The sequence below is a fragment of the Phoenix dactylifera genome, chromosome 1 (assembly GCF_051530095.1).
Source record: "Phoenix dactylifera cultivar Ajwa chromosome 1, Ajwa_hap1_PhDact_Kaust_v1.1, whole genome shotgun sequence".
NCBI lineage: Eukaryota > Viridiplantae > Streptophyta > Magnoliopsida > Arecales > Arecaceae > Phoenix > Phoenix dactylifera.
In genome coordinates this window covers 14,718,565-14,739,673 of record NC_143190.1, presented here as the reverse complement: position 1 = coordinate 14,739,673, position 21,109 = coordinate 14,718,565, and the positions used below count along the sequence as shown (strand labels likewise).

General features: G+C 35.5%; 1 protein-coding gene across 2 annotated transcripts; it reads left to right on the top strand.

Moving 5' to 3' along the window:
• Window positions 1-1,462: 1,462 nt before the first annotated feature.
• On the top strand, window positions 1,463-19,459 carry LOC103724297 (elongation factor P (EF-P) family protein). Of its 2 annotated transcripts, none has more exons than XM_008815513.5 (11): window positions 1,463-1,775; window positions 2,408-2,438; window positions 2,544-2,557; window positions 2,670-2,720; window positions 3,968-4,037; window positions 6,853-6,919; window positions 7,040-7,107; window positions 10,128-10,248; window positions 12,452-12,491; window positions 17,503-17,570; window positions 19,124-19,459. In XM_008815513.5, the coding sequence occupies exons 1-11, from the start codon at window positions 1,575-1,577 to the stop codon at window positions 19,128-19,130; spliced, it is 738 nt and encodes a 245-aa protein (XP_008813735.3). In that variant the 5' UTR covers window positions 1,463-1,574; the 3' UTR covers window positions 19,131-19,459. The 2 variants fall into 2 exon arrangements, with proteins under 2 accessions (XP_008813735.3, XP_008813733.3); XM_008815511.6 differs by having other exon boundaries at window positions 1,466-1,775; window positions 10,125-10,248.
• Window positions 19,460-21,109: the final 1,650 nt, after the last annotated feature.

Sequence of the window (21,109 nt, the reverse complement as noted above, 5' to 3'; positions counted from 1 at the left end):
CCTAAGAGTCCGATGTAGTTGAACACCGAAGACGTCCCTCGTATGCAGAGTAAATACAAAATTGTAATTCGCAGTATAGTTGGTTTAGCCCTATACATAGTAATCAAAAGCAGGAATCTTTTAATTACGACATCGAAATTTTATAAGAGGGCTATAAATGGTTCTAGAAAGAAAGAAAACATGCAATAAGATTGACTTTTAAAGCAATAAGAAATAATACATCAAGCAAAATGTATATCTCGGACTTATATCGATATTATAAGTGAGTCTTGACCAAAAACTATGTTATGGAAAGGCACTACTAACAAACCCAACAAGGAAATTAAGAAATTGCTGAGAAAGTAAGTAGTTAATTTAGGATTTATAAAAGCATAGAGCAATATTAAATAAAACTATTTTTATTTTTTATTTTTAAGTAAGGTAGCAAACTTACATATCTATTGTATAGATACAACCCTTAGTGTCTAGATTCAACAAGTCACATAATTAAGAGGGTGTTGATGAGCAAGCTTTCCAGGGCATAAAGCCTTGGTAAAATTATTTTTCTAAAGGAGTTACTCTGAATTGTTTGCGCTAACATTTGGTATAATTTATAGGAATAAAACAAGTAAATATTAATTCAACTAAAATTTCTAACTAGCAATGTAGTTATAATGAGATTTTATTTTGCAAAATAATGAGCATATCAAAATATATATCATTTTACTTATGTTGCAAGGCAATAAGGAAGAAAAAAGACTCCTTTGTTGGGAGATTCATCTCCATATAAAAAAATCACCAACATTTGATTTCCATTAATTTCGAAAGTCTATTAACATGAAATGGTAATATTAGATAAAAAAATTTAATAAAAAAAGATAAAAGGAGTAATTAATCATGTACTGATGTAGATAGAATGTAATCAAGTAAATACATTTTTGTGATGGAAACCTTGTCAAATGGTGCTATTATGCTAAATCTTGTAAGATGGCAATTGATCCGTGCAGATCTTTACCATTGCTTCGTCTACAATGTATCAAAAAAAAAGAACAATACATCAACGGCATGACTTTTTTCTTTTTATTCATGTATTAGGTTCTCTTTTTAAAACTGTATCAAATTATCAATGATAAATTTCACAACTCTAAAATTACTAAGAGTATGTTTAAAATCACATTTTTTATAACCTTATTTTCTCAAGCTTCTCTTTCTCAATCCTGATCATCATAGTCATTACCCTGATGCACACAATCCATACTCACATGGCAAAATACTTCATAATAATTACTGCTTGCATGTCTAATTGTCATATAAATAAAAAAATACAAGTTCATTAAAAAAATTGACACTCCCAAACCCAAAGGTACCGACATTTTACCAAACCTCATTGACAGGTGAAATCCAACGGTAACCGTTTTCTTTGACTAATCTTGTCTAAATGGGAAGATCACAACCGTCAATCCAACGGTACCTCGCGTCCACGCCAGGTTCCGAGCCAGGCGAGGCCTGGGAGAGAGCCGCGGCGAAAGGCGCAAAAGAGAGGGGTCTGGGGCCAAGACTGGGGGTGTTGGAGTTCGGACGCCGCCCACGCTCCGATGCAGACCGCAAGAAGGCGACTGCTGCGGGCTCTCCTCTTCCCCCGCCCTCCTCCTTCCTCTTCTTCACCGATAACGACCCTCGCTCGCGGAGCCTCGAAGCCTTTTAATCGAGCACTTGATGGGTCCCTTCCCCGTGCCACCCTCGGCGCGCCGTGGGCGGCCATCCAAACCCGAGGCGCTAAAGTACTCGGTTCCGATGTAATGCTTCCGTCTTGAGTTCTTCCATGGATTTTTTTTTTTTTTTGTTCTTGATGATTAGTATAGAGATAAGGGCCCTCATTCTTGACGAATTCTTGGTCAGGGTCTCTATCTCGCGTTCTTTTTTAAATTCATGATCACTCTGTTCTTTTTATTTTCCTGGATGAAAACAGTGCTGGATACTGTCTCTATATATACATATTAAACGGATATGCGAGAGCACAAGCTCTAGAAAAATCGTAAAAAAATCGAGCATGCCACTCTTCTTCAGAAAAATATATTTTTCTAGAACTCTATCGAAATAAAAGTTTTCTATTCCTTCTTTAATTTGAAGTTCCACTTATCTAAAACTCTTTTTGATTAGAACTAAGTTTCTATGATCAAAGACATTCTTGGATTTAAAATATAAGTTAATATATTATTCTTATTTTCTTTTATATAACGTGCAAACGTTAGTGTATTTCTAAATCTCTCTCTCTCTCTCTCTGTGTATGGAAATTAAAATATTTTAAATGTCTGTATATATGTTTTTTATAAAAATATTTTTGACATATCGTGCAAACACTAGTATATTTTTAAATGTGCCTTACTATAGCTGTACTGCTTTATAACATTAGCTTCTCATGATGTAGGTGAGACTTGGAAATGTAATACAAAGAAAAGGTCTGCAATGAGATTCACATCTTTTATCATGCTTCGAAATTTTCAGTTTTGAATTCACTAATAAAGTTTGTTACTGACCGGTTTGGGTGGACTCTGTTGACAAAGGGCGTATTTATCAGGTATCATCATCAAAGGCTAAGTTTGTGCAATCATAAATTTGTAGGAGCTGTTTCGTTTGTTTCTCTTGCAATTGATTGTTGCCTCCATTTTGGTTTATTTTGACTTGTATAGGTACTTAAGGCACAACACACGCAGCATGGAAGGGGAGGAGCCACCATACAGGTTAGTCATCATCCATTTACTTCATCATCTTTAAAAGTTGATGCCGCTGACAACGTGTTTTCCACTTATTCAGTATTTGCTGTGCAAACTGTTTAAATGCTGATGTTACTCTTGTAGTGCGTGTAGTTTTCATCATTTTCTAAAGTCATTTAATTGTTTTTCTTGCTTAGTGATGCAATAATTTCTTAGCCAATTGCTTTTCTGTATCTAATTTCTGTTCTCTTTGTTCTTTAATCTAGTTGATTTGTTTATAATTGTATTTTTAAAAATTTCATGTACTTGTTTCTTTTTAATTTTTGTGGTCAAATTGAGTATTTGGTAAATGGTATCAAGACCTGGTTCCTAAATATCTTTCAGGTAATTCATCCCTATTATAGGAACATTATTTCTTATATTAATTATATGCTAGTGATGATGGTATCGTTCCATTCTTCAAATCTTCTTGTCCTTTCTCACATAACACTTTTGTGGACTTCTAATGAGCTTTAATGACTTGACTATTTGAGGCAAATGAAGGTTTTGTGAATAAGTGTAATATGCTCCCAACTAATTTTTATCACCTGGGATGATTTTCTTTGTCATACTATAAAAGATAATCATATGCCCCCAATACTTGTCCAACATACATATTGTAGTTCCACTTGATTTTTTAATTTGCTTTAAGTGAGAGATTTCCACATTCAACGTGCTTTTCAGCATTCACACCATTGATAAGGGTTGGTATCTGGTGAGTGTTTGACTGGCTATGAAGATGAATTGTTAGTAATTAATGCAGTAGTGTCAATTCATGATGCAAGTAGATCAAACATGATAAGGGATGATGGTGGTAATAAAGTGCTGGGATAGTTGTTATTTTGCTTTTATATGGCAAAGCCAAAGGAGCTAATGTTGGTTCATTAGCAAGCAGAACTTCATCCTCAAACTTTGGCGCTGGTTTTTGGCTGACAAGGTAGACCTAGCCCTCACAGCCTTAGTATATATTGAAGACTGAGTTGGTTTTTTGTAATAATTGATGCTCTGAAGGTTGGGATATGTAGTATCTCAAGGAGTTATTGCATCACATGGTAAAATTGTTGACTAATATTTACTTCTTTGAATCGATACATCATGGAAAGATTGGTTTAACTTATTTCATCATTCTCAGCATGAAATTCATTTGACTTTCTAAACCAAATCCCACATTTTTATGAACTAGTTATTACTTTAATTCAACTGAACCTGTAACCTCATTTTATTGGCTGTGACAGGTGGAACTTCGGGATGTTGATAATGGTAACAAAGTAACTGAAAGATTTCGTACCGATGAGGCTATTGAAAGTATGTACCAAGGATAATCTTCTTCTGAATACTAGATCTCCAATTTACCATCTAATTACTAGTTAAATACTTATGTTAATGTTCTATCTACTTGGTGGTGGATGTTGAGGTTACATACTCTTGATGTTCTGTCTACTTGATGGTACTGCAGAATCTTGAACTGTTTACTGTATGATGAATAAATATTTCATACTTTTTCAATTACAATGAGTTCCACTGTATTCACTAGAAGATAAGTGGTTTACAATTGCTAGCTATACCATAATAATCAACTTAATTCCCCTCATCTTAGACTAGAAGCTTATAGATATTGAACAAAACAAGATAAATACCATCTAAACCATAACAAGAAGAAAATTTTGTTTGTCCAATACATTTGCTGTCCAAAAGCTGTTGATTGGATGCAAGGTTAGACCTTTTGAGCTGTGTGATCCTTGGTGATGGTAAATGTTGTTTTCTCAAAGACTATTTCTAGTAAATTGGCAGCTTCTACTTTCTTTTTTTCGATATTAGATATAATTTGTTATTATCTGGAGTTTAGGATGTTGAGGTTATTTTATCTACCTGTCCGAACTTATCTTGGATTTCTTGCTTTTTTCTTCATATAAGTTAACCACAAACTGTGGCTTTTCAGAGGAGTTCAATTTGACTTGTGAATTTAGGACTTGTAACTTTGGCCAAGGACTAAAGTATCCTGCATTGCAATTGTGCTGAACATTTACATGACTGTGCTGACTTTTACTATGAACTAGAATGGTAAGACATGGCACTATTAAAAGATATGCCAAAGGATAAGTTAAGCTTGAAGACTCTTTCTAGTCTTCCTCTTTCTGTATTCTGCTGATCCCAATTCAAGTCACACCTCTGGTTCTTTGCTGTTAAGGGTCTGTAAAATCTAACTTCCCTCCTAGTGAAGGAGATGAGGTTTGGAATGGTTATTAAGATGATCTTAAATCTTGCCTTTTTTATGAGCTTGGTTTTAAAATGACTCAAGATAGATTTTCGAAAGGTTTTGTTGAATGCTCTAATACACTGTCTGTTCATTACATTGGAACAGCACAGTAAGCAAATTCTTTGTTCAGTCAATTCAGTGCAAAGCTGGCTATTGTAATGTCCCTATTCATGACTTAAAATGTTTAATATGTTTGCTATTAATCTATTGGAAAGCTTAACTATTGTGTGGTGTATTACATATAAATCAACTCGAGGTCTTCATGATGGGAGCAAGTATGCCATCTTTGTTTGTGAGAACTAACCTATAAAAGGCATATTGGCATGTTGCTCTGTTATTGGTGGGGGAAGTTCAGCAAGGTAGTATAGATCTTTGTTCTTTTAATTATTCTTCTATGGTCTTTAGAAAAAGAAAAAGTTGGTTGTGTAACTCCTAGCCAACTATTACAACATATCATTGCAATTGATTTTACACTTATAGCCTATTATTTAATAGTTAAAACCAAGCCTTAAGCTGTGTTTGGAAGGTCTTTTCTGACTTTTTTTATCGTATATCCAACTCTCAAAAGTTGTCTTTCGTATCTCGAAACATCATGCATAGAGATGGAACAGAATCTCCATAGCAACAGTTGTCCTTTTGAAAGCGGCGGTGGTTGATTCTGCTCAAATGACTGTGAAGAACAAAACAATGCTATTCTTCTTTTGTTAGGTAGTTCTCCCCCCTCTTAGAGACCAGAAAACCTAGGTGGAATCGAAGGTTTGCTTACTAATAGGCAACAAGGGATTGTTTCTCGCCCAGCCCTACCTACTTTAGTTAAACTAAATTGGGTAGATAACATAAAGTTATCGAGTTAATCATCCAAATTCCATTCAAAAAGTGGTGGATAAACTTATTTGGTCAAGGCAAAAAGGTACTTAACCTAGGTAAGTTTATTTCAGGTGGAAGGGTGAAATAACTTTGACCATCCAAAGCTCTCACTCCCCCTCTACTTTTTTACTTTCCGCACAACTTTATCCCACTAACCATGGAAGTACCAACCAAATAATGAATAGAATTATTCGCTAGTTAGCTGGTTAGGGGGTGAATACCAATGGTTAAAGCTATTTAAGGGGTGGGTTAGCTATTGAGCATATAAACACAGCCTAAGGACATGGTCACCCTTGGCAGTAACGTACTAGGCAGGAGAAAGACTTGGTTCTGGGATGCATCCAAGACCTTGGGTCTTTGCAGATTGGCTTCTTCCGACCCATCCTGGTTAGAATGGGCTAGGGCAGTTCTATCTTGATACTTGGAACAACTTAGCATCTTGGGACACTAATTTCTTTATTTTTTTGTCTTTTAATTTCTCTTCGTTCTTTTTTTTTAATGATTATTCCTGTCCATCCTGGTCCCATACTATCCCCATAGTATATCTACCTGACCCTACACTGGCATGAGCAGATGAGCCTTGGTACCGGAATTAAATCCTTGGTTAAAGGAGTCGTAGATAACTCCTCATTGACGGGGAAAAAAAGAAGAAAAACCTCAGAACTGGAACCTTCCAATGTTCTAACCGTTATGATGTTTAGGATTGTTCCACTTCAAGAGTTTTCCAAATTTGATGGCTGCTGCAGTTGGAGCTGGTCCTCTTACAAATTGGTATAAACTAACATAGATGTGCTTATTGTTAGGCTGCACTAGTGATTTTTAGGACTACGTTTATTGATATCTGGAAGACCGAATGAATTAAATATTCATGATCTTTGAAAAATTGTTTAGAGGCTTACCATTTTTTGGAAGAGGTTTAAAAAAAATGAAAGAAAAATCCATGATGCGCGATGGAAAGGACGATAGGGTTACTCAATCTTTTTCCATGTCATACAGGGGTTTTTGTTGAGGAGAAGTCATTCACATATCTGTACCAGGAAGGTGACTCCATAGCATTAATGGAGTGAGTAATCTCAGTGGCATTTATTTAAACTTATCACAGTTTATTAATATAGTCATCCTTAATGTTATTTATGTACAGAAATGTTAGGCTGAATTTAATCGTAGTTTCTTGTTTTATCAGGCCCAGCACATTTGAACAACTGGAAGTGCCCAAGGAATTGTTTGGCAAGGCTGCTGGTTATCTAAAAGGTAATACTTGTGCAAATTATTGCAAATTCTGCTGCACATTGAAACCAGCTTTGAGTCAAAATCAAGTTGATCCTGTCATGCATGTACTGCAGCAGAGGGTTTTTGTGGTATTCCATAATATTGCACTCCTATCATGCATAATTGTGTAACATATGTCCAATAAGCAACTTTCTGTGGTTCATATATCATACAGATATATACCGAAAATTGTCCAATTTGCTACAAGTACCAATATATGATCCAATGAAATGGTAGATAGTTCTTGTCTGATCACTTGTACGTAAACTGTGACAAGGGAAAATGGTTCCACAATTAACTCCTTGGATCCAATAAAAGTATTCAGAATATTATGAGATAGATATTCTCTCCACTTGGCATTCAAGTCCTTCCACTGTAACAATATCCCATTTTGGTCATTGGAAAGTATGCTGCATTGATTGCCTCACTCATTACCAATATGTATTGTTATCATTGGGTCTTGTAATTTGATCTTATACACTGGAGAAATTCAACCTCCGGGAAAAACTTCCATAATGAACTTTTTTTTTTCCTTCTAGAATTGTTTTGTGCAAAGTTATTTGAGACAATAATTGAAGTATTGCATCATTTTCTGGCACTAGCATTGTATGTACCAGGATGTGCCATGTTAATGCTTGGTAGGCATTGGCATGGCAGTATGCCAAGTAGTGGCATCCAACTGATATTGTTTCAATGCTGGAGCTGGTAAGCAACTAGCACATGTGTATCATGCTGTACCTTGTATGCCGTCTGGCACTTGGTCCATGCTCTGATAATACCGGTAATGCCGAATTTTGTAATCTAACCATTTCTCTAAGTTTAATCTAGATGTTTTCTTGTAATTTGTAGTTGATTTGCTTAGTGAAAATCATGAAACTCTGATTGACCACTGAGGTAATATCCTTTCTTGGAAACACAGCCTGGCTATCAAAATTGTTAATGACTTAAATTAGTGTATGTGGTCCTTTAGTTTTGGGGATATACGTTTATCATATGAGAGCATGCTATCTTTATATTGTTGTTTTAGTCTAATCCTTTCTAAAGCCAGCCTGCTAACGTGTAACAATATACCTATGTGTCCATGTGGAGTCTCTGAATTTTGAACACTCATTATCATTTTATGGTCATTTATACCATGAGCAGCCATTTGAGCGCCTTTCTCAAACTTACCCTTAGCTGTCAGATTTTATAGAGGAGCTGGAGCTTTTGCTCTGTCATATTTGCACTTAACAATCATTTTTTTGAAATATGTCATATGGATCTTAGGTACTTTATACCACATCAAGAATCTCGTGCTAATATCTAGACAAACCTAAAACACATGGATAAAGAAATAAACTATCTCATATAGTGTACTTTTATATCAAGGTTTTATATACCTGTGGAACGGCTGAGCGTTCTACTGTCCTAAGTGTCGGGACAGAATGTCAAGAAATGGATGGGACATTCACCGTCCCAAGTGTTGGGACATGGGGCATCCCAAACCACACTGGAATAGCCCTGTCCTGTGGTATTTAAAACCTTATTTTATATAATAAATCAGAAAGTGTTAGAAATAAACTATCTGATACAATACACTTTTATATGGTACAACAGAAATTCTCTCACATACGAAACCATTTTCATTAGGGCATCAACTCTAGCACTATGACTGGAGCCTGATAAACATAATATTGATACCGGATCACATATTTTCACACCAGGCAGATGAACCGATGCAATGAGATATTCTTTTAATTTATTTATATGGCAAGGAAGATGCACTGGAAACAAACAGAACAATTTACCTTCTTTGATTAGAAAAAAATTTGCTGTGGCCCTGTTTTTTGCATTCCATGGTTTGTGAGATGTGTAGGTACAACATTATGGAATTCCTAACCATAGATAAGATAATCAATTGAGAAGTATGAATGTACAATTGACATATTTGCACAGTTTAAATGTTATTTGAAATGACATTATCTTTTCATGTGAGTAAAAAGCATTTAGTAATTCTGTGATGTTAGTATGTGCAGCTTGATATTTTGTCAATAAGCTTGAAATGGTAGCCTGCAAACATGAATTTAAAACTTTGGACAACAGTTGAGACCTGTGTTGCACTAAATCCACTTAAATTTTTAAAAGATTCTGAAATAAAATAAAAATGATATATAACGTGCTACTGGTTTATATACAATATTAAATCCACTTAATTTTTAAAAGATTCTGAAATAAACTAAAAATGATATATAATGTGGTACTGGTTTATATACAATATTATATAATACATAAATCTGACTGGGATATTGCGTTGAATCTGACAAAATCTGAAGCTTACCAGTTAGATTTCTGATTTGATCTCTGTGTTTTGATTATTGAAAAATAATAAGTTCGTGTTATTGAGCACAATTGGCAATCCTTCATCATCTTGCTATGTGATTGTCATAACATTGTCAACTCTTTTCTCACAACAATTCAATAAGCTCATGTATACCTTATCTAGTCAAGTAGCACCTTTCAACATCCAGTTATGAGGATGCAACCCTCCTTTAACTTCCAGCTATGAGAATTTGTTGATATGTAATGTATAACATAAAGAGCTGGAGGGTGTTCTTTAAACTCGTTTCCTTTTTCATAGTTTCTCCCATAGTTCAGTCAATATATCCTATGAAGAAAGTTTATACCTTCGGAATCAGCTGTAAATTTTGAGACAGCTAGTTTCATTATATCTTTGTTTATGATTTATTTCTTGCTAAACACAGAAGCTTTAGACTATGGCTTTGTTCTTTACTTTTTCTTCTCATGAAACTCATAATTTTCTATCATTTAAAAGAACTGTTTTGACCAGTTTACTTCTAGTACTCCATACATATAGGTTTCTATTATTTATTGAATTTTTTGGCAGCAAATATGCAAGCTGTTTAAGTATTTACAATCTTTTCCACATGATATAAGTTTCATTCAGTGGCATAATTTTTTAGCACTTTTGAGGCTGAAGCTCTGTTCATCATGATGAACAGAAGACTTGACAGTGACATTACAGTATTATGATGGTAAACCAATGTCTGCATCAGTTCCTCAACGTGTAACATGCACTGTGGTTGAAGCACAGCCTTATACCAAAGGGCTAACGGCTGCTCCTCAGTAAGTTATGAGTCTTGTTGAAGTATTTCACTGTACTTTCCCTTTTCCGTCATATGCACCAATTAGTGCAAACTTGTTTCTCAAAGATACCTTGTAGATTTCTTATTATCCTGAATCCTTGATCTATTGCGGCTATATATTCTGGTAACATGAACTTCTGTTTATTTTCTCCACTACAGTTATATATATTGCTAATTGATGATGTGCTAGTAACTGCCTAACATTGGTAAGGCATCTGACTGTTTCATGCCGTCATGGTTGGTCAAGCATCTTTCTCGAATGTTTATGGAAGTCGGCTGATTGACTAAAAGCATTTTTATGGAAGTGAAGTAGAATGTATTCTTCCAAGATGTGTGCATGCTAGAAATTTCTAGACTGCATTATCTTATACCACTGAGATTTTTTCAAGCAGCATGCTTGATCCGTTTTCTTCCAATATCAAGTAAAGATCTCTCATCACGCTTCTAATACCATGATGCATAAGTTCATTAAATAGTCACTGTTTTTTCCTGTAATTATTGATCCGTTGGAGGCCTTTGCACAGAATAAGCTAATTGCACTTTGTGTTGCGCATTGTCTGTGGTCTCGATGATATATCACTTATTGAATGATAGATGTTGTAATAAGTCATATTTCCAACATACAGAACCTGTCACCATTAATTTTTTATAAGGACTCGTTATATTTTTTTCAGTAAAGAACCTTTTCTATATAGATTTGATATTTATCAAATGTCTGCTTTGATTTTTTGAATGAATCAAACTGACCAATTCTCTGACAGTTCTAGTGCTATGTTATGTTTAGGATATCTGGCTAATCATCTGTCATCTTGGTTAAAAATATCTGTATTACCTCTCTAATTCTGATTATCAGATTAATTTATATAGCATTTTTTTGTCTTAGACATGCTTATGGCAGTTTTAAAAATTTAGTGTCTCAACAAGACTGCAACCTATAATAAAGCTTTATGGTATTATATTAGTTCTGGTTGTCAATTGGGACAAACTGAATCTCCTTTTCCACTCACTAGGGAGACAAGCTTAGTTCCTGAAGTTTTACAGACTGATTTTTGTCAAGGTCTTGCCCCATGTTCTGTCCATTTCAGAACTTTGTCTTTACATTCTTTCATCAATGGTCTTAACTATCAATTTCAATTTAGTCTAAGCAAGTCATACCTTTACTAAGCATTATTCGACACAGTTCACGTTTTGTTGCAGCTCTAGTTTTGGGGAACTTACTTCTATGTTTCCAAGGCCTATTGTATAGAACAGGACATTCAACAGCTGTTCTTTTGTCCCTACATCTTATAGTAGAATGACAATTCAGAAACACATTGCATCACAGAGATTGAATTTTGAATACTGTTCTGTTTGCAGATTTTCTTTCTTTCTGGATCAACTTAACTCCTATGGCATGTACATTATATGCATTTTTTTTATTTGCACTTATCCTTACTAAGTTTTCTACCATATGTAACCTTTTTATATCTATACATGCATGTAACTACATAAGCTATATTTATTTAGGTGAAGCCTTTTTTGAGTTAGTGGCAGCGATAAAGGCATGTTTTTTTTGATGAGAGTTGCAGATATGGCCCGACATGATTCAGTGTTTTTCCTCAGACAAAGAGCAAGTAAACCAAGATTTTTGTTCTCATCAAAGTGAAAGTGCCAACACACTCTTATCATGTGCCTTTCCAAAGTTTAACTTCCAGACTGTTATGGTGGTTCTTTTGACTAATGTCATAAATATACACATTCATCTGCTACTAAGATGCCTCCAATAATATTACATCCTTTTGCTAAAGCTTTCCATGGTTATGAGGTCATCGAGAATGTCCTATTGTCCTCAAGGAAAGCATTGTACTGACCAGGAATCCTATTAGCGAACTCTTGTCAAGTTTTCCTTATGAGAACCTATAAGCAATTGAATAAGGGGTCGTCCATTATAATTCAATGGCAAATGCTTGCTTAACGAAGTTTTGATTCCTAATATGTGCGTATCCGTATGTTGATCTTTGACTAAGATATTTTTCTTCTGCGGCTTTTTCTGGTGCTTCTGTTGACATATTTTTGCTGTTTTACTGAATTCTTTGTTTATTTAATAAATCATATTATGTGAATTGTTGACACATTTCATTCAATTGGTTGAAGTTTTTCTGACTGTTGAGGAATTTCTTGACTGCACCTTTCTTGCAATGCAGGTATAAAAGAGTTGTACTAGATAATGGGCTCACTGTGCATGTAAGTGGATCATTTTACTTTTCTGTTTTACTTGTGCTACCAGTACTTCAAGCATATGCTTCTATGTTGATATGATCCTCTTATTTATATGTATAATAAGAATTGCTAGGAAGGTATTGGTACTACTATCAAGATCGCTCTGTATGGAGGATCCTCTAATTCACTAATGCTACACAGCAACTTAGTTTTTACCGGAATTAATTTAACTTACAATAATATGGAAGATGAAGATCCATCACTGCAGATTGCCAAGGAACTTCAAATGAGCTTGCTTTGTTAGTTTATATGCATGTGAGAATTGCTTGAACTTTTAACTCCCTCCACCTGCCAAAAAACACTTGAATTCTAGTCCAAGGTTGATGCTGGAACAATATAACTTAACCAAGCAACTTCATGACTTCTAATCAACAAAGACAAAAATCATGAGAACTGGAAGCTTGCAACTAAGGTTTGCAATCATAGTACCGGACTCCATGTATCAGTACCATCTTATTACAGTCTTGGTACGCGGCACGGTATATAGTAAGGTCGAGCTACTGAGTGTCAGTATGGTCTGGTATTAGTATATTACGGTATCGTCCAATACGACAAACCTTGATTGCAACTTTTATAATAGACATGGTTTATACCACCATATAGGTGATGGTAGGCCATAAGTGAGACGTATTGCTAATTGTAGATATAGAGTAGACATCATTTTATGAATATTATTGGATGAGTATTTAAACACCAATATATGCATTCATCTTGATATAATAGAACATTTTTACCAAGGTTCGCAAATCGGTACCGTGACCTGTATTGGTTAGGTATCAGGTAAGTATGGTAACGTACTGTATCATATCGATATGTAGTATGCATGCTAATGTTGATCAATGCTGGTTCACTCAATCTAGGTTTTTGTCCTAGATTTAGAGAGAGGGAGAGGGGGTCTGGCTTCTTACCAAAGGCAGCTAGTCTTGGAGATGGTGGTGGCGGTGGCTCTGGTGGAGCCCATGGCCACCATAGGCATCGGTGAGATCTTGCATGACGACAAGCGGGCGAGATAGATAGAGATGACAGTCTCAAAGGTTGCAGATAAAGATGAAGTCCCCCATGGTGGTGAGAGAAAGCGAGCGAGCAAGAGAGAGAAGTTAGGAATCAGGGATTAAATGGGGAACTATAAGAGTTTTATAAAACCTAATCAGTTCAGCTAGTGCTAGTTGAACAAAACAGAATTGACCGCTTCTGCTTGGTTTACAGCGGTTTGGGACGGTTTGGGACGGTTTGCACTAAGTCTCAGACTAAACCTGCAAACAAACCCAGATCCACATCGGTTCGCACCAAGCGGTTCGAGTTGGTTTGGCAGTCATTGATGTTTACTTTATATACAAACATATATATCCTCATTGGAAAATTTTCAAATTTTTTGTAAGGGTGTATAAGATGTAAGGTCTATAAGCTTTAGATTAGAATTTATATTCCCTTTTAAAGTTTAAACTTTTAGTGAGCTAATGCTACATGTCACATTTGCTTGTGAAATGAAAGTTTAGTCTTCAAAAAATGCTTTGTAGATTTACCAGCTCAAGTTAAAATTAAAAAAAACTAGAAATACGATTTTAGGCTTTTATCTGTCAAGTTGAAACTACTGAAATTAGATTGAAACATGAAGACTTTGGTTGAAACTGACTAAAGTTGTCAAAACTTGGTAGTTTCAAGAGGCAATGATTCCATACGCCTAGGAGGATTGAAGTTGAGCATGCCCATCACGTATCCTATTGATACATATAGCTAGGTATCCGTTGGAGTTACAACCAATGTTCATTGAATCGGTACCGATACCCGTACTAGTCAACCACTAGTATGGTGCATTATCAATTTGGTACTGCACCGGCACATAGTACTGCTTGGCATGCTAGTCAACCGATTGGTACGCCATTTTCTTAAATTTTTTATTTTTTTGTTTTCACTTCTAATTTTGATAATTATGGTTGTCTAATTTGTAATTTTATCCTTATTTTGATGTTAGTTTTAGAATTAAAGTAGACTAGTTAATGTACCTATAAGTAAATATACATACAATACAACAAATGGAGTTGATTTATTATATTTAAGTACAAAATATATACGAATCTAAAATCTCGTGGAGTGTCCATGTCCCTCGTAGTTGTTACGCTTGCGATTGTTGTTCGTGTCTGACACAAAAAACCAAGACTTCAAGAGCATTACGGCATAATCCTGCATCTATATCCTTTCATAATCTGTCTGTTGGATAGTTATCCCGAGAAGAGTAATTTATGCATCCTAGATAGGTATCTTGAGAGGAATCATCTGTTTGATACTGGGCTAGCCATTCGAAGATCTCCATGGTGAAATCCGACCTATGAGATGCTTGAGTTTGTGAAGGATAATACTCACTTGAATGCAATACCTTAGATGAACTATATCCATATGAGCCATAGCTTGCCTATGTGGAATAGGATCTGATATATCACATGGATCTAGATATGTCCAGGGACCTTACACCACGTGCGAGGTCATTTGCAGCAGTATCATTATGTCCCGAACCATCTTAAAGGATCCATCTCTTGTACGCAATAGTATCCTCATGGGCTCTACGAGGTTATGCACTATGGTCCCTATACTATGTGACATGAGTGAACTAGCACTGACCGATGAATCAAAGATCATCCTGGGACTATGAGTCATAAAGTGTCGTATCATCCTGGCCACTAGATGTATCATCGCTCGAGCTGTCATCACATTGCTATCGTAGGATAATCTGGTCTCGGAATCTGAGTATACAGACTCTTCCTTCACTCTCCAATGGTTGTGCAATTGCTTTTCCTTTTCCCTTTTTGCTGGCCTGAGTAGCTGCCTTTTTTTTCTGGATACCCCTCGTTGTTTGGTTTTGTTTGGAGGATCGACTGCACCCTCCATCCTAACTAGCCCAAGTATCGTGATAACCTCTTAGCACCTTTTAATCTAATCGTTGTTAGGATGTCTCGACCATGGAGCCTTGGGACGATCGGCTCCCCCCTGTCTCATATCGTTGGTTGGCTCGATGTAATTATAGCATGTGTTACTCTGCCCACTATTCTACATCCATCTTAGTCTCCCTTGCTACAAAACTGGCTGGTCGAGGAGGCGATCCTAGTTCATCTAGCTCTGACTGCTTCTGCTAGCCCTCAAGCTAATCAATCATCGGATCCTTATCATCATATACAAAGTTGTTGTGAAGTGTATCATTGTACTTTAATTCCACTTCCTCTCAGTGCACTTCTATCTTAGACGCAAATTTTAATGGATGTATACAAGATTATTTCGGTGCTTCTGCATGAGACCAATTGCGCTGTGGATGAGGGCAAAGGTAGACCAATTGCGCTCACAACCACCGAAGGAGATCGTCTACGAGAGGATCTAAATCATTAGCTGCTTAAAGCTCTTGGATGACCCGCCGAAGTGCAACTATCATTTGACTGCATATGCATTCAAGAAAATTACTTATCAAATACTACCAATTATAGAACATCCAAGGAGCAGTTATAGTCGACGTCTCAAAATATCGAGACTCATGCGGTCTTTGCTTACACCATAGCTTGCTTATTGCCAAAAGTGTAGGAGCCCTCCCAAAACATTTTGTCTATGGAGAAGACAGAATATGATGTCAATTTGATATTTTCAATAATTTACACAAGTTGACAAATTAGATCATCCGTAGATCATCCAGTTAACCAAAAATTATGACTTCAGCTGTATTGTATAGATCATCTGTAGACCTACAACACATCATAAAATCATATTAAAATTCAAAATTTTGGCATGATCTTTCCTAACTTTCTTAATTTTTTGTCGATTTTTGGCATCAAAAGAAAAAAAAGGAAGAACAATGGGGAGAGTGCCCTTACCCATAAAAATCAGCCTCTTTTTTTTCCATATAATTAGAAAAAGGAAGAGGGAGATGCTGAGAAGTCATGGGAGGCCTTCTCAGTGTCCCCTCGATTATTAAAGCCCTGAACTGGCTCAAAATGGGGTCAAAATGTCCAAATCGAGATGAACTACTCGATTTGCCTCTATTTAGGCCTGAATCGCTTGGTTCAGGATTAAACTGAGCAGTTCGGCCTATATTCCGAGATGATAGGGCGAACCGTCTTAGTACTCTTTCGGTTAGATTTGCTATGCCTTGAATCGAACAGTTCAGGATGGTACGACCAACCATGGTTGCAAGACTTGTGGCAAACACAATCACAGGCCCGCTGGATCCTTTGCCAATGGGTTATAAAATGGGAAGACTAAAGTCCTATCATGGGTTAAAATGTTGCCTCTGCTGGTTGGCTCAGACTGGCAGATGATAATAACATGGCACTAGCTGCATGCCAGTGCTTAGGAGACAATATAGTGCCAATGCATGCCAAGCATTGGTGAACCACAGCATGCTTTACGACCTAAATAGTGGCATCAACATACATCATCACTTCGCCAACTTGTTTGACTAGCTATGAGCTACCGCTTTGCTTTCTTACTATGAGTCTGTGAAGTATCTAAAATCTTTCTTCTTTCTTTCTCTAGTATCCATATTATGGGTTGGGGGTTTACAATTAGTTACACACCTTGTACAAAATATTTAGAAGTACTTTAGTCCTACATATGATGCATGGTTAGGATTGTAGCTGTTAGTGCGTATACTAGGTTATTGCCCCATTGGTGGATTATGAGTTATTTATATTTATTCAACACTTGTTCCTTGAGTTTTAAAATTTCATGTCTGCAGATTTCTTATGTACATTATGGGTAAGGTGGCAGGGCTAACATTTAGGTTTCCAAATTGTGTGTTATCAATTTATCTTCATTTACTGAATACTAATAAATTGCATCATGTGTATGGTTGTTGCTTACTGTTAATTAGAGTTAGTTTTGGTTTTGAATACTTGATAGTAGGTGCAGAGCAACAAACATTTTTATTCATGCGGTTGCGAAAAGGTTGGGGAAATTATCTTTTTGTAGTTTTCTTATGTGCTATTGAAATTCCTAGGTACCTCCATTTGTTGAAGCTGGTGATAAGATCGTGATCAATACTACAGATGACTCATACATGACTAGGTTAGTAATTCTGCATCACTGAGTCCTCTCTTTTGTTACTGTCAATGTTGCACTAATCTTTGACTCTTTCTCAAGTTTTCAGTTATTGTATCTTGATATATAGTGCAATAGTAACTTTTTATGCATGCCATTATCATTGATATGGCATATAGGTTGACTACCATTTTGTTCTGGTCATAGAATAGCTGCTATGTTCGGCTATGGACATTACAACTTTATTGCAGTATAATATTATAGTTTTATGTGTAGATGTGATTTAACATGATGTATTTTCGTTAAATTGTGGTATTCCTTAGTTGTTAGCACATTTCATGTCTCTTACATATCATACCTTGATAATCTTTCTGCGCACAAGAAGAGATGCTAGAAAGTAGATGAGCAAACCTAGAGAGAAATCAAATGATCTCAAATGATTTAGTTGTCACCATGTGATAAAATCTAGAATGTTTTATGTGCAAATAAGATGAAAGAAAGCCTTGAAGGGACATGCACTATATACATACATGCATACTTCCACATGAATACATACACACACACATACATACATGCATACGTGTATATGTATGTGTGTGTGTCATGACAAACGAGGATGTTGGTGGGAAATAAGATGAAATAAACTCTAGATGGGGTATGCCCAGACCTAGAATAACAGATGATCTTGATCTTTACATATGCAGAATGAGAAAAGCATTTGAAAACAGCTAAGAATACAAAATTCCACTCAAGCTTGATTCAAACTTTCCAGGCTTGCTATTCTGTCATTCAAAACCCTCTCCCCCATATGCAGGATGGCACTTAGGATCAGACTACACCGACTTATCTAAGTTTGTTCTTATCTTTGCTGAAATAATGTTTAACTGACTTTATCTTTCCTTGAAATTTTTTAGTTTCTATAACATACATATTCTGACATAATATTCATGCTATAAAATACCATGACATCATTTTCTTCAACACAAATGACTTAATTTACATTTATTTCTTGGTTGTTGGTGGCAAAGATATATATCCACAGATGAAAAATATACAATAATACAGAATCAGTTGCTATGCAATGTTGAAAGCAGGATAAGAGTGGATTACTTTGCCATCATATTGTGTCAAGCATTAACTTCTTTTCTATATTGGCTAGAGATATATTCAATTTAAGGATTGATCTAAGTGGCTAAACAATAGTCAATATTATGGAAATTCTTTTCTAATATAGGCTATTATAGACTAGATTAGAATCAGAAAATGACAAATTCACACCTAAGACCTAGATCCCACATCTTCTTCTGAGTTATAAACCTATGAAAGTATTCAGTGATTAGCATCCTAGAGAAGTGAAGGATCTGTTAGCTGACGATACATCCTGCATGCATCGTGTCCAAACTTTGATGAGCCGTGCAGGCTCCTTTTATAAGCAAAAAACCTGCATAACAGTTAAAATATAAGAGCGACTTTCTTTTTAAAACAAGCTAAGCTATTTATTTGCAGTATTTGATGCTACTTTTTTTAATTACATCATTGCGTGACTTTTTTTTACATAGTTTTCTTATTTTCATTTTCAGGGCTTAGAAGTAGTATCTATGAGATAGTAGATCCGCACTGCAAATTTACTATTGTTGCAACTCCACGGCAGGGGGATCCAAGTTTCCAATAGAGTTTCCATCTTATGTAGATGGAAGGAGATTGTGCAATTTTAATGCCATAAATTATTGCACAAGAGATGAACTTTTAGTTTTTGAAAATCTGTATATACTATTGTATCAATATTCATAATTAGGCTCGCTTTCCATATAATTGACTTTTACGGGAAGAGCTAAAAGGTTAAAATTTTGGAATTGCATTTCAACTGGACATATATTGATGTTATATTTTTATATATATGTATTTATTTTCTTTAATGCTATACACGTTTATCTAACTTTATTTAAAAGGGTATGGTCTTAACATTATGCTTTTTAGGATGTGTTGGTATTAGCTAATTGGGTTTTAATAATTTATAGGGCTTTATTGTCGATTTCCTTGGGTGATCGTTCTAGATGATATTTAGGGTTGGTCTTATACTATAGATTGAGTTTGGACTATTACAGCTACTGGGCTGTTCAGGCTCTTACCAGTCACTTATTCTCGAGCTAAAATTTTCCGTCTGAAATTTCTGACAGGAGGCGTAACTCTATTGTCCTGAAATTTGTGATGAAGTTTGACATTGTCTTTTAGTTGGATCCCTATGTGATAAACTATCCATGCATAGCTACTTTGCTTCAGGTGAGAGGTATTGTATCGATATAATGGTCGAGCATCTAGGCAGGCACATCTGAAATTTGTGTAGTAGATCATGATTCTTCCAAAAGTCTAATATATCTGGAAGTTCATATGTCTACCCAATTTCTCAAACGGTACGTAAAAATCACAGAAATTAATTGGCCTCATCTTGCACAAGAGTAGTTGACACCAGAATATGATGCTCTAAGGATTTTTCTTTAGCTACAAGACTTAAAAAGCGCAAAGGATTCAGCACCAAACACTTCATTAGTTGGAGATCCCTTGGAAATGGGTATTGGGATATGATCCCATGTGTAGGCCCCCTCCTAGAGCTGGAATTGGAGGCACATCCCCAAAAGAGAGAGTTTTACGTAGAGATTGGTTTCCTTTGTGACATGACTAATCCATAATTTTTAGGGATAAATCAAGTCATCCTCGAAAAGAGTGATTCCTAAAAGTAAGGGACTATTTGTGTTGATTGGCTAACCCAATCCCTTTTTTCAACCACTCCCTTCTCTATTGTATTTTCAAAATTAAACTTGTCAAAAGATACCATCTGGCTAAAAAGGCCTTCTTCGCCTTAGCATAAAAAAAAAAAAAAAGGGTCTTCTCAGGCTATTTTAATGAGTAATCCTTGAATACTTTGTGCTAGGAAGATGGTAACGACGGGATGATAGAGAAAGCATGGGACCATATAATTACTAAATGAGTTGGATGTGATATCACTCTTTAGATGGAATAAGATATCCCAATCTTCTAGGAGTATGTGCTTAGGATAGTTTTCTATCTCAATGATTGTTCCCTCTTTGGTGTCTATATCCAGAGAACAGGTTATTCTATATCCAGAGAACAGGTTATTCAAGTATCCAGACACTTCTTTGGCTAGGTGTAAATTATTTCCTAACAACTATCAATAAAGACTGAGATAGAGAGTCCACTTTTAAGATCATCTCATATGCTTGGAAGCTTAGGATTCGTTTGGCTGGGATATGTTAGATTATGAGATAATCTAACGATTCATAGGAATTTTCTATCTAAAAAATTGATTGTGGAGAAAACAAATTTTACCATATTTGGTTGGTAGAAAAATTACCAGAAAAAATAGTATCGGAAAAAAATTACTATGTGTGGCTAAAGATAATCTTATACGAAAATATTGTTGAATTTTCAACGATACCTTTGAATAAATTATTTAAATAATAAGTAAGTCTATTTATTGGCTATTTATGACACATTTACATGAACACGATCAATGTTGTTTATTTCGAATATCAAAACATACTTACAGA

Excerpts from the sequence above, each read along its gene's own strand:
- LOC103724297 (XM_008815511.6), top strand. The coding sequence starts at position 1,575 with ATGCAGACCGCAAGAAGGCGACTGCTGCGGGCTCTCCTCTTCCCCCGC. Across the intron at positions 1,776-2,407 it reads CTAAAGTACTCGGTTCCGAT|GTGAGACTTGGAAATGTAAT; the intron begins GTAATGCTTCCG and ends CTCATGATGTAG. Across the intron at positions 4,038-6,852 it reads TACCGATGAGGCTATTGAAA|GGGTTTTTGTTGAGGAGAAG; the intron begins GTATGTACCAAG and ends CATGTCATACAG.